A 27789-nucleotide genomic window follows, 5' to 3' on the forward strand; every position below is an offset into this window, starting at 1 on the left:
GTCCATTAAATAAGGGGAACAAGTTCCAGAGAAATTTCCAAAGCATAAGAACACCCGCTTTGCCCAAAATCCAGAAGATCTCTAAGGATTTCCAAAGTTTGGTTCCTTCTAGAATGAGGCGACAAACAAAACTTGTGGTTTCATGTAAAGAAGTACTGAAGGTAAAACCATATACTGTGGTCTACACTAAGGAGCATGACGAAGATGAAGAAAGTGTGGGTTCTTCGTATCATGTTACTGTACAAGCCGAGAATGGTGTTCCATCTTTAATGGAGGATAATGCAAAATTGGAGGATGTTTCACCATGTTATCACATATCCTTCAACGATGGGGACCCTCAAGAAGATGAAGATGCGAAAGACGCTCCACCCGAACTTGAAGAAGGAGTAAAGACGACAGTTTATGTTTTAAAAGAAATTAACCTTGGCACCGATGAGGAACCAAGACCCACCTACCTAAGTGCTTTACTAGAAGTTGATGAAGAGAGAACTTATATTGAGTTACTCAAGGAGTTCAAGGATGTCTTCGCTTGGAGTTACAAAGAGATGCCTGGCTTGGACCCGAAAGTAGCAGTTCATCACCTTGTAGTCAAAAATGGTGCTCGCCCTGTTAAGCAAGCTCAAAGGCGCTTTAGGCCGGACTTGGTTCCCTTGATTGAAACCGAAGTTAATAAACTCATCGAAGTTGGCTTTATTCGCGAAGTTAAATACCCAACATGGGTTTCAAGTATTGTCTCTGTAAGGAAGAAGAATGGCCAGATTCGAGTGTGCGTTGACATTAGAGATCTCAACAATGCATGTCCGAAAGATTAATTTCCGCTTCCTGTTCCAGAGCTGATGATCGATGCTACTACTGGTTACGAGGCAATGTCTTTCATGGACGGTTCGTCGGGCTATAACCAAATACGCATGGAACCAAAAGATGAAGAGCTTACTGCATTTCGTACCCCACTGGGTATTTATTGCTACAAGGTAAGGCCTTTTTGCTTGAAGAACGCTGGTGCTACTTACCAAAGGGCTATGTAGAATATTTTCGACGATCTTCTCCACAAGAATGTCAAATGCTATGTTGACGAATTGGTGGTGAAATCAAGAGAGAAGGGCGACCACATGAAAGACTTGAGGATGGTATTTGAATTGCTCCGGAGGTACCAACTTAGGATGAATCCATTGAAATGTGCCTTTGGAGTTGCTTCTGGAAAGTTCTTTGGTTTCATTGTCCAACATCGAGGGATCGAAATTGATCAAGCCAAAGTGGATGCCATTTTGAAAATGCCTGAGCCTTGGGATATCCATGAATTGAAAAGTCTGCAAGGAAAGTTAGCGTACCTTAGGAGATTCATCTCAAACCTGGCTGGGAGGTGCCAACCATTTAGTTGCCTCATGAAGAAAGGCGTTCTTTTCAAATGGGACCAAGCGTGCAGTAATGTCTTTGAGAGCATTAAATCCTACTTGATGAAGCCTCCAGTTTTAGCAGCCCCTATACCTGGAAAGCCATTGATACTATACATTGCGACATAGGAAAGGTCTGTTGGAGCACTGTTGGCCCAAGAAAATAGTGAGGGGAAAGAAAACTCTCTTTACTACTTGAGCAGGATGATGACACCAAATGAGTTGAATTATTCGCCAATTGAAAAGTTTTGTTTGGCTCTAGTCTTTTCAATTCAAAAGTTGAAGCACTACTTTCAAGCTCATGTTGTCCGTCTTGTTTCTAAAGCAAATCCCATCAAGTTCGTGATGTCAAAACATGTTCTTAGTGATCGACTAGCGAGATGGTACCTCTAATTTCAACAATTCGAGATTTTGTACATCCCTCAAAAGGTTGTAAAAGGAAAAGCATTGGCAGACTTCTTGACAGATCATCTGATACCTGATGACTGGGAGCTAACTAATGAACTACCTGATAAGGACGCAATGGTCGTTGAAGTTCAACCTCCATGGAAGATGTACTTTGATGGTGCTGCGCATCATAGAGGAGTTGGGGCTGGCGTAGTATTTGTCACTCCTCAAGGTGAAGTCTTGCCCTACTCCTTCACCTTGACACAACTCTGTTTCAACAATGTTGTTGAGTATCCAGCATTAATACTTGGGCTTGAAATGGTTGTTGATATGAAGCAATTGCAATTGCAAGTCTTTGGTGACTCCCAGTTAGTGGTCAATCAGCTTTTGGGTAGTTACGAGGTTAAGAAGCCTGAATTACGCCCATATCATGATTACGCCAAAAAGTTAATGGGGTGGCTCGTTGATGTGACTATTCAGCATGTGCCAAGGAAAAAAAATAAGAAGGTTGATGCTTTAGCTGCCCTAGCTTCGTCATTAGCCCTGCCTGATCAAGCGTAAGTTACTGTGTACCAAAAATGGGTAGTACCGCCGCCAAATAAGACTGAAGGTGAAGAAAATGAACTCAAGTAGCTTGTCGTTGTTTCTGAAGTCGAGAAAGAAGAATGGCGACAACCCATTATTGACTACTTGTGCTATGGGATACTTCCAGAAAATCCGCGGAGAAGAACTGAAATCCGTCGTCGTGCACCTCGCTTCCTTTACTACAAAGAGACCCTATACAGAAGATCATTCGAGGGAGTACTCTTGTGATGCTTAGGGGAAGATGAAGCACTCCAAGCTTTGCAAGAGGCGCATTCTGAGGTATGTGGGTCACACCAGTCTGGACCAAAGCTCTACTTCCATATAAAAAGGATGTGATATTATTGGCCAACGATGGTAAAAGATTGCTTGGACTACGCTCGAAGATGCAAGGCTTGTCAATTCCATGCAAATTTTATTCACCAACCTCTTGAAGTGTTGCACCAGACTATGGCATCCTGGCAGTTTGACGCTTGAGGATTGGATGTTGTTGGACCACTGCCAAGGTCCTCTAGTGGGCACCTATACATCCTGGCTACAACTGATTACTTCTCAAAATGGGCTGAAGTTGTTGCTCTCAAGGAAGTAAAGAAGGAAAATGTTGCAAATTTCATCCGAGTAAACATTATTTATCGCTTTGGCATTCCTCGCTACATAATAATGGATAATGGAAAGTCATTCGATAATAGGTTGACAAACAAGATTTGTGATCTCTTTAGCTTCAAGCAACGTAACTCTTCGATGTACAATGCTGCCGCCAATCGTCTAGCTGAGGAATTCAACAAAACTCTATGCAACTTGCTAAAGAAAGTCGTCTCCAAATCCAAACGAGATTGGAATGACCGTATGGAAGAAGCTCTATGGGCATATAGGATGACTCACCGCACGCCAACACAAGTAACTCCTTATTCACTAGTTTATGGAGTCGAAGCTGTCTTGCCACTTGAGATTCAAATACCTTCATTGCGACTAGCTATTCAAGAAGGGATCACTGATGAAGAAAATGCTCAACTTCGATTAGCAGAGTTGGAGTCCCTTGATGAGAAGAGGTTGGAAGGTCAACAGAGTCTTGAATGTTATCAAGCTCGATTGTCTCGTGCCTTCAATAAAAGAGTTCACCCGAGATCCTTTCAAGTAGGAGATCAAGTCCTTGCCGTACGAAGACCCATAATTTCTTCCCATAAACCTGTAAGGAAGTTCACTTCAAAATGGGATGGGCCATATGTCGTACAAGAAGCTTACTCAAATGGGGCTTACAAGCTGGTTGATGCAGATGGCATGAGAATTGGCCCTATCAATGGCAAGTTTTTGAAGAAGTATTATCCTTGAAGTTACAACACTCCTTGACGCACGAGTCTAAACTGCTTGTTGCTACACTCCTGGCCAGCATGAGTCTAAACTGTGTACGGCCCAAGAAAAAAGAGTCCGCTAGGTTGAAAACTTCGAAAGAGGCGGTCTAGGCAAAAGTTAGGACATATAAAAAAATAGTAAATAAAAAAAATTACCCATTCTGAACTAAGGTATGACTTGATCCTCTTCACCGAGGTACGTAGGCAGCTTAGAGTTTCATTCTAAGTTCAGTCGCATAAGTTCAAAAGATACATATTGCCCCAATTGTTGTTCGAATAAAGTATGAAGGAATGTAAGATCAAGCTGAAATGTCATCCTCCTATTGAACTTTGATCTCATTTGATTTAAAGGAGGTAATCCTCCATGGTAAAGTGATATCTTCAATGGGCCGATTTTAGGAGGATGTCAAGTATTTGCATTGAAGTCCAGGGATTCTCTGTGTCTTCAGGTTCGCCAAACCTTCATGTTTTTTTGGTCTTCAAGTTGAAATCTGCAAAGTCCGCCAAATCTTCAATTTGAAGTAACCCAGTTTGCCAAATTTTCAAGTACGTTAAATCTTCAAATTTTTTTGGTCTTCAAGTTGAAATCTGCAAGTCCGCCAAGTCTTCAAGTTGAAGCATCAAAGTCCACCAAATTTTAAGTCAAATCTTCAAGTTTGTTGGTTTTCAAGTTGAAATCTGCAAAGTCCGCAAGTCTTCAATTTGAAGTAATCAAGTTTGCCAAATTTGTAAGTCCGCTAAGTCTTCAAGTTGAAGCATCAAAGTCCACCAAATTTTAAGCTCATCAAATCTTCAAATTTTGTTGGCCTTCAAGTTGAAATCTGTAAAGTATGCCAAGTCTTCAAGTTGAAGCTTTCTAATTTTCCAATCTTAAGGTGGACATTTAAGCCCCTTTGCACCTTAAGTTGGACTCTCCGTGTGGTTTGTCCTTAAAAGGAACTATAACTCTCCAATCTTAAGGTGGACATTTAAGTCCCTTTGTACCTTAAGTTGGCCTCTTTATGGATTTGTCCGTCTATATGTTGATGTGGATTTGTCCATCTATATGCTGATGTGGATTTGTCCATCTATATATTGATGTGGATTAGTCCGTCTATATGTTGATGTGGATTTGTCCGTCTATGTGTTGATGTGGATGTGTCCATCTGTATGTTGATGCGGATTTGCCCGTCTATATGTTGATGTGGATTTTTCCATCTATATGTTGATGCGGATTTGTCCGTCTATATGTTGATGTAGATTTGTCCATCTATATGGTGATGTGGATTTGTGGATTTATCCGTCTATATGTTGATGCGGATTTGCCCGTCTATATGTTGATGGGGATTTGTCCGTTTATATGTTGATGCGGATTTGTCCGTCTACATATTGATGTGGATTTGTCCGTCTACATGTTGATGTGGATTGTCCGTCTATATGTTGATGTGGATTTGTCCGTCTATATGTTGAGGGGATTTGTCCGTCTATAAGTTGTTAGGGATTTATCCGTCTAAAAATTGTTGTAAATTGATTTGTCTATAAGTTGTTGCAAGATCCGTCCGTCTATAAGTTGTTGCGAATTTATCCTTCGATAGGACGTCATGGAATAGCTCGTCAACTTAGCACTCGATGACTTTTCGTCTTGGGCCTACAAAAAGAAAGAAAAACAACAAAAAAAGAAACCTCAAAAGAAAAGAAAAAAAAGTTACCTCGACACTGTATTTCTTGTGAATTGCAAACACTGTAAATTAGTGTTCAACGAAGGAAAGCATGTAGCCTTATATAGGTAATTAGATATGGCGTTGAAAATCTAATTTCGGTGTGGGACTAGGTGTAAAGGCGGCAGAAATAAGTTGTCGTGGATAAGGACTCGAAGTGTAGTCTTATATTCGTAGTTTCTCTCCTAAAGAGATTTGGATAGTGATGGTGCAGTGATACAGGAGGTTTGGGATTGAGCTACGTGGCAAACGCATGCACTGGACGTATACTACACATATGACAATATAGTGATTCACAATTAAAAGAGAGATTTGTTTTATCAAACTCAAAATAGAACATAAGCAAGCAATTACAATGTTCAACGTGACTGGAATTTGAAAGTTTGGTTTTTCAAGCTTTGGAGTTATCATTATTACTTTTAAAGTAAATTGGCCAAATCTTACGTGAAAAAGAAAGAGAAGAAAGGATGATGCTTCATAATACTTCAAGCCTAGTCTTAAAGCTTATGTCTAGACAAGTCTTGAAGTAGGGGGCATTTGTAAGCATTAGAATTTTAAATTCGAGATATATTGTTCCAAATAAATATATGGGCTAATATAATTGAATTAATTTTATAAGTTCAATATAAATAGATTAAATAAATAAGTCTTAATCCATTGGGCTAACCCATTTAATTGGGCTAAAGTGATGAACCCACTTCATTAAGCACAAGATGTCATCTTCCAGAGGCACAGTTTGGTGCCACGTGTCAAATAACGTGGCACGCCAAGTCAAGCGGAAGAGCCAATAGGATCGTGCCACGTGTCAAAATGACAAAGCGTGCCAAGTCACACTAAAAGGCCAATGAAATCGCGCCACGTCTGCAAGTGACATGTTCTGGCCAATCAAATATGGTCATGTCATACTTCAATTTGATTGGTCGGAAAGAGTTTGTTCTTATCACAACTCCTCCCTTTCACAACTATAAATAGGGGTCTTCATAACTCAGAAAAGACGCCAGAAGTTATAACAAGAAGCAAGAGAGAGCTCGTAGATCAAACGCCGCAAATTTCTCTACAAGTTTCAAGCTTCAAGCAATCAAATTCAATCTCAAGAACGAAGAACAATTTAAGTATTTAAGATCAAGAATGAAGTCAAATCAAATACAAGGTGTTCAAGATCAAGGCTACTTGTTCATGATAAAATTCGTGGTAACAATCAAAGTATTCGCGACGGATAAATCAAATTCAAATTCAAGATCAAGCTCGAAGGCTCTTGAATTTATACAAGAAAAGTAGAATAAGAGGAATCATAGAGATTGTACACTCAAATATTTGAAATAAAATACTACAATTGTTGCAATATTTTCGGTCTTGATTTTATTTTCTCGACGCAAATTTATTGTCTACACCTGCATTTGTGAGGCAACTTGCAATAAGTTTTGTTGTAGCTCTATTGTGTCATTCAACATATTTCCATCCGCTGGCATCTGCTCCTGCATATCTTTCTTCTCCAAGCCAATATTCAAACCTCGTATTGAGGTAATTTTAATACCATCATAAGTTCCAACCCCGGTGTTATTCCAAACTTCTGCACTCTCCTTCTCTCTAGATCCATAGTTTGTTGCTTCCATGGGCTGCATTTGGTCTCTCTGAAGATCCTCTTTTCTTATGTCAGGCTGCATTTCAACTGAGGTAGTACCTTTGCCAAATTTAGCAGACTTTTACTACTTCCTGCAACTCTTTTTCCCTCAACCAGTTCAAAGATATGATTTTTCACCCTAGTATGCCCATCGTTATTAGTATTTACACCTTGACGGCGCTGATTATCTGAAGCTAGTAAATGATTCTGCGCTCGTAACCATGCCTCAAACTGGTCAGTTTTGAGATTGTCTGATCTTATATCCTTCTCTCTTTGTACACAAGTTCTATCATTGTGTCCTAGCATACCACAGTAGTAGCAAACATAAGGTAGGTTTTCGTATCTTATTTCAACCCAGTTTGTTTCCAAGCCTAACTTGATCAATTTTCCCATAGGTAGTGGCCTGTTAATGTTCATCGTGACTTTAATCCTCATATATCACCCCTCTTTGCTTCCATTTTTAGGGATTACAATATCAACAGTACCTCTCAAAGCATGCCCTATTTTGCGCCCAACATCCTTTGACATCCAATGTAATGGGATATTCCAAACTTGAACCCACAGATTACAGATATTAAACACCTGGGAATCACTCTTAAAACCTGGTTCCCAATGATGGATATTAAGAAGGTATTTGTCATATAACCATGGTGTAGCAGACCATACTTTATCTTTACTTTCCTTATCCTTAAAAATAAATTGAAAAAGTTCCATCCGATTTCCTTTATCTGCAGTCCTATTGGGTGCCCCCAAACCAACGACATGGTGTTTTTGACTCCCTAAAAATTCACCTTTTTATCATAAATCACCTTGCCAAAAAGACTTACCTCACAATCCTTCATACTTAACTGAATATCTAGATATTCAATTGCCACAACATCCTTTTTCTTCCTCAGTAAGAATAAATTTATTTAGGCGTTCAGTAATTTCATCAGCCATCTTTCCAATTGAAGGATTCCCGCTCCTATTGGAGTTTATTCAGCAGTATATTTAACCTATTTGCACCAAAATTTAGAGTTCCTCTAGAAATCAGATTGATTTAGGACTTAGTAGGTAATAGGGAATTTGCACAAATTGATGCCCGCAGAGGATGAAATCGGTAATTATTAGGTTTCCTATTGGCAAAGTTTTAGAGAGTGGGGTTTGAGAGGTGGAGATTAAGTGGTTAGCAATAAGGATTGAGACCTCACAAGGAGGAAATAACTCTCATGTTAGAGAGAGAAAGCCCTCAGTCAAGACGAGGGAATTATTTTTCGTCATATAAGTCGGAGATTTCTTTACCCATTTGGAAGACATCAAAAGTTGTAACAAAATCTTGGGCATTTTCGCCAGCGCTCGGAACTATTTACGCTCGGTAATCGAAAAAGTGTATAAATTATATATAATTTTTGTATATAACATACAATATATATATATATATATACAAAAAAAATATTTTCGGCTGTTATTTTGAGAGCGGCTATGTAATATCATTTTCCCTTTTTTTTTTCGTTAAGCTTCTTGTCCAATGCTCTCTTATTTCATATTTGAAATTTTCCCCCTGATGAACATTTTCTTTGTAAAGCCCATTGTACTGTTGCCCAAGGGAAAACTACAGAATAAAGTTGCTTTCAAAAATAATAGTCGGTAAAATATATTTTTTATTTATTAATATATAATAGACATATAATTTTCATATTTTAAGACATATTTTTTATATATATTTGGCTAGTAGATATAATTATTTTTGACAAATTGGCCAAATATGTAACTTGCCCATACCTCGTTTTGTAAAGGCCCGGAATCACTGTTGTTCGCCTCAATATTCAAATGTCCAGTGATAGTTTTTGCGCTATTCCTATCGTTGTTACAGAATTGTTATGTATACCTTTATTTAGTGCCCGTTTGGACATAAAATTTGATGGAAATTTTTTCCAAAAAAGTTCACTTTTTTCGAAATCAGCGTTCGTTCATAAAATTTTCAATTTTCACTTGAAGATGCATTTTGAAAATTTTCGAAAAATTGCAAAAAGCTGTTTTTTGTTATAAAATAAAAGTAATGCAGTAAAATGTAAATAAGAAGAGATAGAAAGAAGGGAGAAGTGTTTTCTTCTTTCACTTTGGTGTATTTTTCCATTGCAATTATATGGCCTTTTATAGGCATAAAAAGTAAAGATGATGGACATAAAGTAGGAAATTTAATCTTTAAGTTATTCACAACATGGGCATCCAAAGTAGTATCCAATGTACAAACTATTCATAACACTCCCCCTTAGATGTCCATGTAAGATAATGTGCCTCATTAAAAACTTACAAAAAAAATATTGGGATGTACATAGTTATTTATAATATGCATTGCTTGCTGCCTCATTAAAAACCTTACCAGGAAAACCCAGTGGGACAAGACCTTGGTTAAGGAAAAGAGTGCAGCGTGTAGTTACCCCCCCCCCTGATGAAAAATCACTTAATGTCTCGAAGACGACGCATACCAATCTTATATATCAGCTTTTCAAATATTGAGGTTGGTAACGCCTTAGTGAACAGATCAACCAAATTATCACTTGAACGAACTTGTTGTACATCTATTTCACCATTCTTCTGAAGATCATGAGTGAAAAAGAATTTCGGTGAAATGTGTTTTGTTCTATCTCCTTTGATATATCCTCCTTTCAATTGAGCTATGCATGCAGCATTGTCTTCATACAATATTGTTGGAATATTCTCTTTCGAAGAAATACCACATGTTTGCTGAACGTTTTTCTATAAGAGTTATAGATCTTAACCAAACGCATTCTCGACTTGCTTCGTGAATGGCTATTATCTCTGCATGATTTGAAGAAGTAGCAACCATAGTTTGTTTTGCCGAACGCCATGATATGGCTGTACCTCCACTTGTAAATAAATAGCCTGTCTGAGATCGACCTTTGTGTGGATCAGACAAATATCCTGCATCTGCATAACCAATCAATGATGGCTTGGATTCATTTGAATAAAATAAACACATATCAATGGTCCCTTGGAGGTATCTGAATATATGTTTAATACCATTCCAGTGTCTTTGTGTTGGCGAAGTACTAAATCTTGCCAATAAGCTTACTGAGAAAGCTATATCTGGTCGGGAATTATTGGCAAGATACATTAATGCCCCAATTGCACTAAGATATGGTACTTCGGCACCAAGAAGCTCTTCATCATTTTCATGAGGTCGGAATGGATCTTTCTTTATATCAAGTGATCTCACAACCATCGGGGTACTCAATGGATGTGCTTTATCCATATAGAATCGCTTTAAAATCTTTTCGGTGTATGTTGATTGATGGACAAATATTCCATATTTCATATACTCAATTTGTAGACCAAGACAAAATTTTGTCTTTCCAAGATCTTTCATTTCAAATTCTTTCTTCAAACAGTCTACTATTTTTGGAAGCTCCCCAGGAGTTCCAGTGATATTTAAATCATCAACATACACGGCGATTATAACAAATTCAGATCCAGACCTTTTTATAAAGACACAAGGACAAATTGGATCATTCTTGTACCCTTCTTTCAACAGGTATTCGCTCAGGCGATTGTACCACATACGACCTGATTGTTTCAATCCGTATAAAGATTTCTGATGCTTTATTGAACAAGTTTCTTGAAAACTTTTATATGCTTCTGGCACTTTAAATCCCTCAGGTACTTTCATAAAAATTTCGTTGTCTAATAATCCATACAAATAGGCTGTAACAACATCCATTAGATGCATATCAAGTTTTTCTTGCACTGCCATATTTATGAGATACCTAAAGGTGATAGCATCCACTACAGGAGAATATGTCTCCATATAATCAATTCCAGGCCTTTGGGAAAACTCTTGTGACACAAGTCGCGCTTTATATCTAACGACTTCATTTTTATCATTTCGTTTTCGCACAAAAACACATTTATACCCTACTGGTTTTATGCCTTCAGGTGTTCGAACTATGGGTCCGAAGACTTCACGTTTTCCAAGTGAAGTTAACTCGGCCTGGATAGCGTCTTTCCATTTTGGTCAATCATTTCTCTGTCTACATTCATTGACAGATTTTGGTTCAAGATCCTCATCTTGTTGCATTATTTCAACAACAACATTATAAGCAAAAATGTTATCGATAACAATATTATTTCGGTTCCATCTTTTCCCGGTTGAGACATAACTTATTGATATCTCTTCATTTTCATTATTTTCAGGTACCTGGACCTCTCCTAAGGTCTTATCATTTGTTACGTCTTGGGGCTCTTCTTGAGCCACTACCTCTGTGTTATGTTCACTTTGATCACTTGCTCATTTTCTTCTTCGAGGATTTTTATCTTTAGAACCGATTGGTCTACCACATTTCAAGCATGGCTTAGACTCATTTGCTTTAATTAATTGTCCTGCCGGGATATCAACTCGAATTGGAGTATTAGCAGCTGGAATATTTGACTTAGTCACCCTTGGTAGGTCAGTGAATGCATCTGGCAATTGATTTGCAATATTTTGTAAATGAATAATCTTTTGAACCTCTTGTTCACATTGATTTGTTCGAGGATCTAAATGAGACAGTGATAATGCATTCTAATCTATCTTCTTTTTCGGCTACTTATTTTCTACCCCTAATGTTGGATATACTGATTAATCAAAATGGCAATCAGAAAATCTTGTCGTAAATAAATCTCCAGTCATCAGCTCTAGATATTTTATAATAGAAGGAGATTCATATCCAACATATATCCCCAACCTTCTTTGAGGACCCATCTTTGTGCGTTGTGGTGGAGCAATTGGAACATATATCGCACAACCAAAGATCCTAAGATGGGAAATATTTGGCTCCTGACCAAAAGCCAATTGCAATGGGGAGACTTTATGATAACTTGTGGGCCTTATCCGCACAAGTGTTGCTGCGTGCAAAATAGCATGACCCCATACTGAAATGGGAAGTTTTGTTCGCATAAGCATTGGTCTAGCAATTAATTGGAGGCGTTTGATCAATGATTCTGCTAGACCATTTTGTGTATGAACATGAACAACCGGATGCTTAATTGTTATCCCAGTTGAAATACAATAATCATTAAAGGCTTGGGATGTAAACTCACCAGCATTATCAAGACGAATTGTCCTAATTGCATAATCTGGAAATTGTGCTCTTAGCTTTATTATTTGAGCCAACAATCTCGTAAATGTCATATTGCGAGTTGATAGTAAGCACACATGTGACCATCTTGTAGATACATCTACCAAAACCATATAATATTTGAATGGTCCACATGGAGGGTGAATGGGCCTACATATATCACCCTGTATACGTTCCAGAAATGCAGGGGATTTCATCCTAACTTTAATAGTTGATGGTCTAATAATTAATTTTCCTTGAGAACAAGCAGCATAAGAGAATTCCTTAAATTGAAGAATCTTCTGATTCTTCATTGCATGTCCATGTGAATTCTCAATTATTTTACGCATCATATTAGAACCAGGATGGCCCAACCGGTCATGCCAAATAATAAAATTATCTTGATTAGTAAACTTCTCGTTTACTATGGCATGTGTTTCAATCCTGCTAATACTTGTGTAGTATAAGCTGGAGGAAAGAGCAGGTAACATTTCAAGCACATATTTCTTACCGTACATTATTGTAGTAATATAAAGATATTCAATCTGTTCATCATTTGTAGTCTCAATATGATAGCTATTTTGGCGAATATCTTTGAAACTTAATAAGTTTCTTTGAGATTTACTACAATATAGTGCTTCATCAATAGCCAAATTTGTTCCTCCTGGTAGTAATAAATTGGCTCTTCCAGAACCTTCAATTAATCTTGTACTACCGGATATTGTATTAACATTCGCTTCTTTCATTACCAAATAAGAGAAATATCTCTTATCTTTTAAAATAGTGTGTGTTGTAGCACTATCAAGAAGACATATATTATCTTTATTAATCTTGAGTCCAACTGAAAACTGGGGAATTTTCATATTCTTAATAAAATATGGCTCAACTTAGCGGGAGTTAAGAATAAAATTAGAGCTTCGTGCTCATAACGTGTTATAAAATAAAAGTAATGCAGTAAAATGTAAATAAGAAGAGATAGAAAGAAGGGAGAAGTGTTTTCTTCTTTCACTTTGATGTATTTTTCCATTGCAATTACATGGCCTTTTATAGGCATAAAAAGTAAAGATGATGGACATAAAGTAGGAAATTTAATCTTTAAGTTATTCACAACATGGACATCCAATGTAGCATCCAATGTAGTATCCAATGTACAAACTATTCATAACATTTTTCAAAATTTTCATTCAAATCAATCACAAAACTTCAAAAATAACCCAAGCTGAAATTTATGTCCAAACACAACTCTAAATTTCAAATACCATTTTCGTTTGAAAAAAAATTTCACTATTTTTTCGAATTTTACAATTCTTATGTCCAAACGCCTACTTAATGTCACTAATCCCTTTCTTCCATTAACTTAATGATAAAATAATTAAAAGAAATAAATAAGTTGGTTGTTGCAGAATTGCGATTTATACTATTATTTAATGTCACTAATCACTTTCTTACATTAACTTAATGATAAAACAAATAAAAAAATTGGAGAAAAAAATATAAAATAGCATGGATAGACGTGGAAAAATGAAGCAATAATTAATTTATATGTTTTCTTGTACTCTTCATCATCTTCTTCTTGTTTGTTTCTTTAGTATTCATTTATTTGTTCTATTTTTTCTATTATCGTTGAGTTAATAAGAAAATAGCATTTAGGAGTCAAATAATGGTATGTAAGGTTATTCGTAAAAGTGGCACATAAAGAGTCAAAGAAGATCCAAAAACTTGTCACGACCCAATTTACCCTTAATAAGACGTCGTAACGGAACCTAGTCCCTACGACTAGGTAAGCTTAATATTGTGGAAAAACAGCGAAATTGAAAACATAGATCTAAATCACTAACATCAACAATAAAGAAGTAATTGAGAGAAATGTCGCTTGACATATACAATAACAACTCCCAAAAAGAATACATACAAAATCTTCCCAAGACCCGAAACATCATAAGTTACAAGCCGGTTTATTAGAGTCTCGCAGAGCGGTACGGAGACGTCTGTACTTATCGTCGGGAGGCTATGGAACTATTAGGAATGTTACACTTCTTTGATTCCTTGTGAAGATTTGTTTACTTCAAAGTTCTAAACTTCGATATTCTATTCTCTCACAGATGGTGAGGACACGTACAACCGGAAATAATCAGACACTCGCGCCCCTGCTAGAGCCGTCAGAGGCCGGGCCGGGGTAGAGGCCGAGAACGTCCATGCGGTGCAACCAAAGCACCGCACGAGCTGTCACAGAGGAGCCACCGGTAGCTCTAGTCGGAGCACATGCACACTAGTCAAATCATCACATTGCTCTAGCCTTATACACTACAATAATAAACAACTTATATTTGGTGTACGTATTTACCATAATTAGGAGAAAATTTGTAAATGCTAAAGGAAACTCTGAAGTACAAAACCATGTGATTGAGTAATTTGTAATCTAAAATACAGTTGTAATAAAAATCCAAATGTTATATGCAAGATCAAAAGCTAACGTTCAGTGTCAAGTTTGTCTAAAACTCGTTGCCATCTCAAGATTTTAATTTTTATCAATATGCCAACGATTTAATTAGCATTATATTGATTTTGGCTAGAGAAGAGCTTTGTTATATTCTAAAGCTAAAGTGATGCACTTAGGGATAGTAAGAGTCCGGAATCTAAATGTTGTTGATTTTAATTCAAAATACATTTTTAATGCTTAAAAAAAGTTACATTTTTATATATAACGCGGTTTTACACCGCGCTATATTTTAACGGCATTTTGGCTGTTAAAGTATAGCGCGATGCAAAACAGTGTTTATATATGTATAACGCATGATTAAACAGCGTTATGCTGACCTAATGTGACGGATATGTATAGTGCATTATATAACCGCGCTATATATATAGCGCAGTTATGTATCGCGCTATAGCTATTTGTGGGCCCACCAATAAGTCTTATGCGGTTAACTGACATAGCAATAATTCAAATGGGTATAGTGCTCTTTAAAAGAGCACTATACATCAAAAAATTCAGATCCCCCGAGCTAGGCATTGTCGCGCCCCTTTTTTCCTCGCGAAGTCCGGGTTTCGACATTCGTTGGGAACAACTCATTTCCTTTTGGGAATTGGGTACGGAATTTGAAGAGTCGTCACCTAACGGATTTAAGGTGCGTTAGGGCACCTAAAGCAAGTAACTCATAAAACCGGTTTGCATTACCAGAGACTTGGGTAAGGGCTCGAAATAACCTTGAGGGGAAGGTGTTAGGCACCCTCGCGGTCCACAACGGTGGATCCCGGCCGAACTCAAATTATGTAAATTAGCCTTATAAACAGATAAAGAAAATTAGACAAATTGGTATTACATTTAAAACAAGGGGTAAAAGGGGTCCTAAGTGTTTTAGCCTACAAGATCACATCTGTACAATACCCGGTAAACATTCCTCAATTAGAGGGGTTATACGTGGCATTAGCGCACATGTCATCATATCCTTTTACTACCCAATTACCCTCCCCTTAGTGGTTATATAAGCGATTTTGATTAAACGAATTCTATGAGTGCATTACTCGTCCCTCCCTTATGGCCCTGGGGGTGTTTAGGACCTCTAATTTAGGCAGTTCTAGACTTTCCTAAGGTACTTAAAGGAGAAAAATCTAGGCGACAATTAAAACAATTAAGACTTTCAAGTAAAGAACAATTAAGGGGGCTCACATTTACCTCCACAAATAAGCAAAACAACAGCACGTCTCAAACAACAAGACTTCAAATATTTCAAAAAAGATCCTAGAGCAGGATATCTAGGGGAACATGACAAGCAGAACATATGTAGCATTGTGCCAAAGCGAGGTAATAGAGACCTAATTAGTTTGCCTACTGATTTTAGGACATGTTGAATCTAGGCAGTTCACAAATAATTAAGCAAAGCACATTTTTATCAATTGCATGATTTTAATTACCTACAGGCTCGCCTAGGCGTGGATATGAGATGTCCTATAACATGATATCTAATTGTTAACCAAAATTCTAATAACCAATTTAAAACTAGCAGTTTGAGTTCATTATGCCCTATAAACATGATGTCTAGGTGCGGAACATACCAGACTTATTTTTTACACATTTATCTCTAAAACATGATATTTGGGCGTTGGGACTGCTTTTCAACTTATTTTCTCATTAACGTAGTAATTACTGATCTTACACGATGTAGGTGTGGTATTAAAGCGAATGTAATAACAGTCCTAAATCATGATTTCTAACGCATATAAAAGAATGAACGTGTTTATTAGGCAGGATTAGCAACTTAGTGACAGAATTTCAAAGTGGTCATGATTATGCAGAAGTTTAGAATTTTTCAGAACAAATGAATGCGCCTATAAACATGTTTTCTAATATGCCAAATGATCCTAAGAGCATGGTTTCTAATGCAAGTAGATAATCCTAAAAACATGATCTCTAATGCAAGCAAATAGTCATAATAAGCCTAAGGACATAATTTTTACCCAGTTTTTCCACAAAAATTATATAAGAATCCCTCCTTTTTTACTAATTTCCCTAATACAAGAATTATTATTACAGACCATATGAATTACAGAAGGAACAAACTATGTTATAGGGAGCCTGAATAGAGGCCCAAAGAATAAACCTGGCAAACCAGGCCTTCAACCAGCCCAAGGTGCGATAGTCTCACAGTGCCCAAGAGAAGGTATCCTGGTGTGTCAAAGTTCCCAAGAGCCTCAGGGACCCCGGGCAATGCTCATATCCAGATCCTTTCAAACATAGAAGTAGCTTTTGTGCAGTGTCGAAGTGTCATCCCCAGTGTACCAGAGTTCGAAAGAATCTCATAGATTCCTAGGCAGTACGCACACTGGAGGGGCAGGATCCTAAATGTCCTAAGAGTAGGAGTGAGAGTGTTTGACAGAGTAGGAATAACTTTAGGAAAACAGACCAAAAGTAAAAAAATAGTTTAAAAATGGAAACGCTTTAGGAGTGGAAACAATTTAGAGGTGAAAACATACTAGGAATGAAAGCAGTTTAAAGATGAAAACATATTAAGAGTGAAGACAGTTTGGGAATATTCTAAAAAGTTCAGCAAACAACAAGTAGAAGCCAGTCATAGCACTTTATATTGCCCATATCCAATCTTTGTTTGTTAATTAACTCTAGGTGAGGGCAAGTAATTTTACATAGAGGGGGTCAGGGGTTGGAAACACAGGAAACTTAAGCCAAAAATACATAAAATAGGGTGAAAGTGAGAGCATATTGAGCAATAAGGACATGGAACAGACAAGGGTTGATTGACATCCAATACCCAAGTTCTTAGCATTCATTAGAATATAGACTACTCATTTAAAGTCTTAACAAGAAAGTTATACTTAATGATGAAGTAATCACACTGCTTAAGGCAATACATATGGAAACATAAAATGTATGAGTAGTCATTCTAATTCATAGAAGGGACAGGGATTGAACTATACAAAAATGATTATACTAATTGAAGTTAATTAGGCAGAAAGTTAAGAGTCTTAGACGCAGAAGTAAGCATGCAGATTTTAAAGCAAAGACAGGAAAGATTGAAACTTACACATGCTGATTAAGGTGATAAACATAAAAAGGCCAAAGTTAGACATAACATTAGACATGCTAACTAAAATACAGGAGAAACATGGATTCAACAGCAGTAACAGATGAAAGAGCACATAGGTTCAAGTTTCATGGTATAGTAAGCGACATTAGGAATAGAGACATACTAGTTAAAGGAAGAAAATAGGAGATGAAAGGTATGCAGGATTCAATAGTCTAGCCTTGGCTTTCAGCCGACTAGACAAGCAATGAATACAAGTAGCAGAGATGAGAGTAAAGTGTGTGTGAGTGTATTTGTGAACTATTGTTCGTCTGTTTAAAAGGCAGAATGTATGTATGTATATATATATATATATATATATATATATATATATATATATATATATATATATATATATATATATATATATATATATATATAGTACTTAGGGAGTAAAACAAATAAAGTAAAGAGAATCACAGTTCAATCGATTAGAATCAATCATCCAATTATAGAATCAATTCATATAGAGAAATCCAGAAAAGACCCTTTTAATTAGGGATAGTCAAATAACGGTCAGAACTAGGTTCAATTAAGGTAATAAATCAAAATCATACCATATAGGGCGTTAGTAAGATCCCCAAACTACTAATAACTAATTAGGGTAAGTATAATCAATTAAGGTCACAAATAAGGAAACAAGTAAATCCCAGCACACACTGATTTTAACAGGACAGTCATTCGAATCAGTAAAAAACATCTCAAAGAATATTGATTTTAACAAGAAAGATTTCTCAAGACCCTAATAGAAATTAATCACGCAAAGATCCCAAGGAATACTGATTCTTTATTAGGGAAAATTGTTCAAACCCTAAATAGAATCAATTAATACATTGGGTTGACAGAAAAATAAACAAATAATGGAGAACAAGTGGAAGAAAATCAGTGTAACAGACAGAAACATCAAGAATTTATGTATATACGCGAGAATCAGTCGAGATAGTGAACAACATTTAGTTTAAACACTGAAAAGTTAGAAAAATCTTTGAAGAAAGTCTGGGACGAACCCTAAATTCAGAAAGAGTGAATAAAATCGAAGCAATTAACTAGAACAAAAGATTTTCAAAGGAAAATACCCAATAGTACTTGAATTCTTCCAGATCTACAAAGATCTGAACGGATTCGAATGGTAGTGAAACTAGGGTAAATAGTAGAGATAAAGAAACTCGGTCTAAAACCCATAGATTCAAACTAAAATAGGAGGAGATCCATACTCACAAACGAAAATGGCTCTAGACATGCCCGTAAACCAGTTTCGGACAAAAACTCAAGTTGAATCCATGTAATCGAACAGCCAAGAGGTGTAGAAGGCCGGTAAGGGTCGGAGAGCACATAGAAACTCCATAGACGGGAGTTTTTTGGCCGGACGACAATTAGGGTTAGGGTGTGATTAAGAGAGAAGCGGAGGGGTTAGGGAACGAAGGCGACGGAATCAGAGAGAATGAGGGGGTTAGGGATTTGGTTAGGCTTAATTATGGTAAGGGTTAATGTGGCTCGTTGATCTTAAAGATCAACGGCCACAATTGAAGAGGGGTTATTGGGTCGGGTAGGCAGATTTGGGTCTAGGGATGAATTGGGTTAAGTTTTAAAGGGGTTTGGGCTGGTTTAGGTCTTGAAATTAAAGGAATTAAAAGGGTTATTTGTTAAATACCCAATTAATTAATAAAATAATTTGTAAAAATAATTAACAGATTATAAAAAAAAATGAATTTTGTGCATGAAAAAAATATTTTAAAACAATCACTCAACATTTTAAAAATACAAAAAGCTATTTTCTGGTAAAATAATATAATAATGCATGTATAGGCTATAACTGCAAAGTCATTGTAATTATAACCCCTAAAATGCAAATGTGGCTATTTGTAAAATAATTAAAGCTTAGTATAAATATAAATAGTAGAATTAGGTCATAAAAATGGTTATAAAGCCATTTGTAATGAAATTAGTAATTATTTATATAATAAAATACTGGGATAAACTAATTAAAATCCTTAAAAGATTCAGAAATTATAGAAAAAATATTAATTGATGCTAATGCATTGATTTGAAGGTACAAATGCATTTTAAAAATATTATAGAAAATATTGGGTACCAACAGGTATTGCCTTATTTAAAGGCGTTAGAAAAATTTCCTAGGATTCCAAATGCTTTCAAAGAAAATCACAGCAAAGTCACTTTCTTGTTTAATTCAACAACAACAACCCTGTATAATTCCACAAGTGGGATCTGGGGAGGGTAATATGTATGCAGACCTTTCCCCTACCCCGAGGGGCAGAGAGGCTGTTTTCAGGAGACCATCGGCTCAAGAAAGCGACAAGAGACGATATATTAGTACTATCAATAGACTCATAATAAAATAACATAAAATAACATAACATAATATAAAATAAAAATAACAGCAATATAAGAAATATAGGAAATACAAAAAAGATGGAAGATATAATAATATCCAGCAGATAAAGCCCTGCATCAGTAGCTGACCAGTAGCATCCTAAGACTAACTCCTAACTGGCTAGTCTCACTCTAGTGTGCTGTAGAAATACTCACAACTTCCTCTAGCCTACAACCTTAATGCTCGACCTCCACACTTCCCTGTCAAGGGCCTTGTCCTCAGTAATCCTAAGTCGCGCCATGTCCTGCCTGATCACCTCTCCCCAATACTTCTTAGGTCTCCCTCTACCTCTTCTCGTGCCCACCACAGCCAGTCGTTCACACCTCCTCACCGGTGCCTCAGTGCTCCTCCTCTGAATGTGCCCGAACCATCTGAGTCTTGCTTCCCGCATCTTGTCCTCCATGGGAGCCACGCCCACCTTCTCTTGAATATCTTCATTCCTAATCTTATCCATTCTTGTATGCCCGCACATCCACCTCAATATCCTCATCTCTGCTACTTTCCTCTTCTGGATGTGTGAGTTCTTAACTGGCCAACACTCGATCTCATACAACATGGCAGGCCTAACCACTGCTCTATAAAACTTACCTTTTAGTAACGTTGGCACTTTCTTGTCACATAGGACTCCCGACGCTAACCTCCACTTCATCCACCCCACCCCTATACGGTGTGTGACATCCTCGTCGATCTCCCTGATCCCCTGAATAACTGACCCAAGGTACTTGAAACTACTCCTCTTAGGAATGACTTGGGAGTCAAGCCTCACTTCTACTCCCGCTTTCGTCGGCTCAGCCCCAAATTTGCACTCGAGGTATTCCGTCTTCGTCCTGCTCAACCTGAAGCCTTTAGACTCAAAGGCCTGTCTCCAAACCTCTTGCCTCTCGTTGACGCCGTCTCGTGTCTCATCAATTAGAAATATGTCATCAACAAACAGCATGCACCATGGCACATCTCCTTGAATATGATGAGTTAGTGCATCCATCACAGGGCAAATAGGAAAGGGCTGAATGCAGACCCTTGGTGTAACCCCATAACAATCGAAAAATGTTCGGAGTCGCCTCCTACTGTCCTAACCCGAGTCTTAGATCCATCATACATATCTTTAATCACCCTAATGTAGGCCGCCGGGACCCCTTTAACCTCTAAGCAGCTCCATAAGACCTCCCTAGGAACCCTGTCATACGTTTTCTCTAAATCAATAAATACCATGTGGAGATCCTTCTTCTTATCCCTGTATTGTTCCACCATCCTCCTAATAAGGTGGATAGCTTCTGTGGTAGATCGCCCCGGCATGAACCCGAACTGGTTGTCTGAAATAGACACGTGTTTCGCACTCTCATTTCTACCATTCTCTCCCACACTTTCATGGTATGACTCAGTAATTTGAAACCCCTATAGTTGTTACACCTCTGGATATCGTCTTTGTTTTTATACAACGGAACCATTGTTACAGACTTTCTTGTTTAATTCAATTGCTTTAAAATTTCCTTCGTGCTTCTCCTTCTCCTTTGTTTGTTTCCTTATCTTTCTTATTCTCGGCCCCCTCAAACTAACGACAATGTATCCGACAGACCCTTTCATATGAGGAGGTTAAAGAAAAATGTTTCGTAGGACTTCAAATGAAAATAACACGAACCTCTCTTTCTTGTTTTATTCACATTGTTCTAAGTATTTTCCCTCGTTCTTCTCCTTGTTTGTTTTCTTATACTTCTTAATTTTTCATATTAGTTAAAATTGTGGGACAGACACTTTCCTCCCCACTTTATTTATTAAAAAAAACATTGTTCACTTTATATTTAGCATTCTCTTTCTTGGCCTTTCTCTTTTTCCCTTTACTTTTCTTTTTTCTTTGTGAACCATTTCTCGGCAGGGGCGAATTCTAACCTTCGATAAGGAGTATGGATTTATATTTAAAACTCTACTTATTAGATTTGAACCATAATTTTATAAGTAAAATTCTAAATTCACCTTAGCCTCGACACACATGAAGTGTAGAACTAAGTCAACATATTAAGGAAAGACTTCACCATACCCTTTGAAAGACAAAGAAGGAACAACGAAGCATGCACCCAAAATCAAAAATAAATAAAAACAAAGAAGCGTCTTCTACTCTTGAGTCTTGAGAATGTACAAATTCCCTTGTTTTTTTAAAGAAATCCTAATGGTGGTGGACTTGCAAAAGACGACTTCAGTAGGTCGATGCTTTACAGCTAAGACATAGACAAAAGTACAAAAAGCGACACGCCCTATAAAGGCCCAAAAAGTCAGAAAGGCCTCTCACTAATCTTCTCGGCCCACCATCAAAAACATATTACGGACCGAACGAGGTTTCCTATCAATTACCCAAGCCCAATCGTCCTAAAGCACAGGCACTTTGGTAAATTCAAAAAGGATTTAAGTTATATTTATTTCCATCCTAACTTAATTTATGTGATGTTATTTGATCCGGTAAAGAAAATATTTTAAATTTTGTGGTATAAAATAGATCATAGATATTTGTGAGCGTAAATTATTTTATTAGGGTAAAATATGCCGGAATATATTATTCCTGTCATCCCAATTTATGTTTAGTGGTTGACTCGGCACGAAGTAATTTTTTTTTTTAAAAACCTATAGTCTAACATAATTCATAAAATGGGTATTTTTAAGTAAAATTGTTAAATATTAAATATCAAAATATGACATTCTTGGTGGAACTAAGTGAAAAAAAGGGATGTCACATGCATTGGTACGGATGAAGTAATATATTATTTTCTTGGACATATTTAAAAGGAAAAACTATCGTATATAAAAAGTGTAATTGACAACGTAATTTTTTTTTTACTGTCGATGCAAATTATTAATTACTATTTTAATCAAATTATCAATGTTTATAATAGATAAGAGTACTTATTTGTAATTGCTTTGACTAAATGGATTGTGTAAATACCTTTTGTACTATGAATCACAAGACTTAAAACTCATTTCAGAATTCATTTGTAGTTAACTACATTAATTGTGTAAATACTTTTTGGGATAGATCACAATATTAGAACCCGTTTGGCCATAAATTTATCAAAATTTATTTGGTTTTTTTAGGCAATTACATTTTGTTCATAAATTTTATCCATATTTTAGCAAATTCCCAAAACCCAAATCCCAAAATCAGCTGAAGAGCTGGCTTTGGCCCAAAATATTACTATTATATTTTTTAAAAAATTGCTCCAAACTTTTGTATTTTATAAAAGAGCCCACCATTTATTATTTTGTAACAATATTGCTTCGTCTTCTCGATCATCTGAGAGTGTATTATGTAATTCATTATAAAAATGATAATTGTATACCAAATTTATTTATGCTCAAGACTATGGTTTGCGATCATACAATGAATGTTATTAATGGAGGTATTGTTGGGTATATGTAATAGTTTTTAGAATTTGTGGGTATAAGTCATGTTTCATATTTTTTCAAAAAAAAAGAAAAGAAATATGTTTTGAAAATTGATGGTCCAAACATATTTTCATCTTCAACCCAAATTTCACCCAAATCAGATTTTTCAAAACAAATTTAGGAATCTATAACCAAACGCTAGCTTAAACTCATTTCATTATAGTTCCTGTGGCAAAATACAACCCATCGACCTTGTACCCAAATCTCTCTTATACACTTGTTCACTACGGGGATAATATTACACACTCAAACATTTTAAAGGTGCGTCAATAACACACCACTTTAACTACGTGACACCTGCATGTTCCTCACATAACACAGGCGCGTAATGTTAAGAATTTCATGTTAGAAGGTTTATAAAGAATCCACGTGTCTAATTTTTAAGTTTTTTTCCTTTTTACGTCAATTAACAAATTTAAAAAAATAAAAAATAACCCCTCCCGCTCTTGTCTTCTTCCCCGCCCCAACCCCCACCCCGCGTTTTCTTCCTAGTTCCCCACCCCCCAGGTTTCGTCTCCCCTCCCCCTATTTCGTCTTCTTTCCCGATTCAACCTTCTCCTATTCCATTTTCTTTTGGTTGCTCAAGATTCGAAATTTCTCCGAAAATTTCTTGGTGGTAGTTATGTCACTGAGAAGGGCAGAATTGCAGAAGAAATTAAGTTTTCAATTTCTTGTTTTGAAATTTTGTTAACAAAGTGGTCTTTTTGGTTCTTTCAATTGTGCCAAATAAAGAACTGAAGTTTTTCCTTTTCGTTATTTTCTTCATGCTCACCATTATTGAGTTTTGTGAAAAAGAAGAGATAATACCAAAATGAAGGGTTAGTCGGAGATGGAGTTTCAGGTGAAATTCCGGCCAGTGAAGTTTTTTTGGATATGTTATTTGTGTGTATCTATTTGGGTGTTACGACTAGTATTTTTGTGGTAACTATGGCAGAATATTTTTTTTTACAAAAAAGAAGGGTTTGCAATGGTGGAGAAGGTGTGCACCAATTGTTGAATTTTTTATTTGAGTGAGTTGGATCTTTAAAAGGATTGGGTGATTAAAAGAGTCCTTTTAATTTAGAGACGCGTGTGTGATACACAGCATAGACTACTACTTGGACTGGTCAAAAGTGGTATGTTATTGATACACTTTTGAAAGATTAAGTGTGTAATATTATTCCCGTGGTGAACAAGTGTGTAAGAGGGATTTAAGTACAAGGTCGATAAATAAACTATGTATTTTGCCTAGTTACTGTATTACCCCTATGATTTTTTTCCGCCATGCATAAAGTATCATCATAACATAGCATGCATGTATGCTTACGACATCATAACATCTCTCATATTCCCATGACAGCTCACTGTACCACACGGTCCACTCTCCACTTCTCTCGCACACACACAACTATCCTTCTTCCACTCTTTCCCCCCATTATAAATTCACTCCGCCCTTCAGTTTCCATTCTGTTTCCATATTTCATTCTCTAGAAAGTTCTGAAAGATCATAATGGGCGAGGTAAGAATTGCAATAACAGTTTCAATTTGCATTTTTGTTAATTATTCTCTTTTTTTTATTGTTTTTCTTCAGTGTGTGATTGTTTTTGTATATATTTCGGTTTTAATTTGTAGAAGAAGAGTAAGAAGAATGAAGGTGGAGAGAAAAACAGCGGCGAACTGCAGAAGGAAGGAGGAGGAGGAGCGAAGAACGACGGGAACTTAACTGTGGTTCTGAAATCAGATTTTCATTGTGAAGGCTGTGTCTCCAAAGTTGTTAAAGCCATTCGCAGTTTCGAAGGTATATATATCCATAATGGCGTACTCCGTTAGATTATTAAAAAAAATTACACATCTTTTTTATATTTGTGTTTGTCATTGTTATTCTTCTTTATTGTAGTGCCCTGTTTCTCTGCTTTTGTGTGTGACTTTAATTTTACACAAATTGACAGTTTGTATAATTGTTTTAACTTGTGCACCGTGTTTTTAATTGAAAAGGTGTGGAGAAAGTTACGTGCGATGCCGATTCAAAAAAGTTGACGGTAGTCGGAAAAGTTGATCCGGTGATGCTGAGAGAAAAAGTGGAGCAGAAAACACACAAGCATGTTGAACTGGTTTCGCCGGTACCAAAGAAGGGCGGCAAGGAAAAAGATGGCGGCGGTGGCGGTGGCGGTGGCGGCGGCGGAGCCGAAGAAAAGAAGAAGCAGAACAAGGAAAACAAGGATCCAAAGGAAAACAAAGGAGGGGGAGAAGACAATAAGAAAAGCAAAGAGAAAGAGGTACTGTAAAATTACTGACTCCACTGTTATTTTTATGCGCCACTATAATCATGAGCCCAAATTTCACATGCGTATGTTAGCGGTTTCTTTTTGTATTGGCGCATTTGTTGCAGTCAGTTTGTTTCTTCGCCATTTCATCACATTCAAAAAAATAAAAAAATAAATAATATTTCACATCACTGTATTTCATTCAAAAAAAAAAAAGAATCAGTATTTCAATTTTCAAATAATTACGTGCCTCTCACGTACTATATCAGTTACGGCACTCCTAGCCATGATTAGTCAAACTGACAAGTGATAATTAGAAATTATTCATGGAATATTCTGAGATTTGTTATTATTATTCATTAAGCATTTTTTATTAGGATTTACGTTGCAATTTGTTCTACAGCCTCCGATTAGCACGGCTGTGCTTAAGGTGCATCTCCATTGTCAAGGATGTATTCAGAAGATCTACAAAATTGTCACTAAATCCAAAGGTTAGATTTGAACTATGCACAATAATGACTTTATATTTGGCTTATTGAATTTTTGGGGATATATTTGTGAATGGTATAACGGAAAATTGATGCATGTTTGGTGATTGCAGGGTACAAGGAGATGAAAATAGACAAACAGAAGGATTTGGTGACTGTGACAGGGTCAATGGACGTGAAGGATTTGGCCGAGACGCTGAAGAAGCACCTGAAAAAGGAAGTTGAAATTGTTCCGGCAAAGAAGGAAGGTGGAGAGAAGAAAGAGAAAGGCGGTGACAATGGTGGTGGTGGTGGTGGTGGTGAAAAAGGAAAAGGCGCAGGCAAAGGAAAGGGGAAGGGTAAGGAAGGAGGCGGCATTGGTGGCGGAGAGATGATAATTGGTAATGTAGGTAATGGGATGCAAATGATGCAGCAAATGCAGCAACCGGTCCAATTTGGGTATCCATACCCGTATATGTACGGGCCGGTTTATCCAGCTGACCAGTTTCAAAATCCATACCCTGTATCAGTTCATGCCCCTCAACTCTTTAGTGATGAGAATCCAAATGCTTGTAGTGTTATGTGATGAAAATGGAAAGTAATCGAAACTCTTTTTGGCTAGAACGTATGATATTAGAGAATTCAAAGCTGGAACCTGTAGATAAAGTGAGGGCTGGTGATAATTATTAATTATATGTATGTAATTAGGGTACTAAAATGGGCAAGTATTAATTTAAAAAATTGTGTAATGGTAGTTTGCTGTTCAGATGGTCTTCCACTGCTAGTTAGCTTAGGTCTGAACCGTAGAATTTCGTTTGTTTCGAATTTTGTATGTTATTTAGTGAAAGACTATAAGGTTTAGTTGAAGCCGTCTTGCATTTGAAGTTGGTGCATGTATTTCTTTTGTGCGGTACCCGGTACTAAATTACTTAATGTTAGGATATGGTGAAAAACTCGAATCGGTGAAACTCGAATTTCAAACAAAATTTGTATTTTCTCATATATATAGTCAAATATCTCTGTAATAGCCTCATTTATTCCGAATATTTTTGGGTGTTATAGCGAAGTGCTGTTATAGAGAACATCTATTATAACATAACTTAAAAATTGATTTTGAAATAGTTTGGCTTTTATAGTGAGATATTGTTATATAGGGATGCTGTTACAGAGAGATCCGACTGTATTTCCTTTGCCCTTGAATTTCAAGAGTCAAATTTTTTAAATTTGATCACGAATTTGAAACAAAATTTATACGGGTGTGAAGTTTGAATTTCAAGAGTCAATTTCTTAATTTTGATAGTGAATCTAAAACAAAATTTAACATTTGAAATCTCAAATTTCGAGAGTTAAATTTTGATTGCAAATTTGAAACAACATTTATACATTTAAGTACTACGTAAAAAGAACTATAAATAACAATATTTAACAAATCAACATATCTAAAAGGCATATAAAAAATTAAAGTAAAAAAAAATGTTTGACTTTCAAAATATTAACTCTGCCATATAAATTGGGGCGGGAAAGTACTATACTTTAAAGAAAATAATGCAAGTTAA

The 27789-nt window shown here is 36.5% G+C and overlaps 1 protein-coding gene across 1 annotated transcript; it reads left to right on the forward strand.

Moving 5' to 3' along the window:
• Positions 1-24884: 24884 nt before the first annotated feature.
• On the forward strand, positions 24885-27100 carry LOC107804342 (heavy metal-associated isoprenylated plant protein 3-like). The gene is made up of 5 exons (XM_016628226.2): positions 24885-25021; positions 25135-25300; positions 25498-25778; positions 26170-26257; positions 26368-27100. The coding sequence occupies exons 1-5, from the start codon at positions 25013-25015 to the stop codon at positions 26817-26819; spliced, it is 996 nt and encodes a 331-aa protein (XP_016483712.1). The 5' UTR covers positions 24885-25012; the 3' UTR covers positions 26820-27100.
• Positions 27101-27789: the final 689 nt, after the last annotated feature.

Source organism: Nicotiana tabacum, chromosome 18, assembly GCF_000715075.1.
Source record: "Nicotiana tabacum cultivar K326 chromosome 18, ASM71507v2, whole genome shotgun sequence".
NCBI classification, from domain to species: Eukaryota; Viridiplantae; Streptophyta; class Magnoliopsida; order Solanales; family Solanaceae; genus Nicotiana; species Nicotiana tabacum.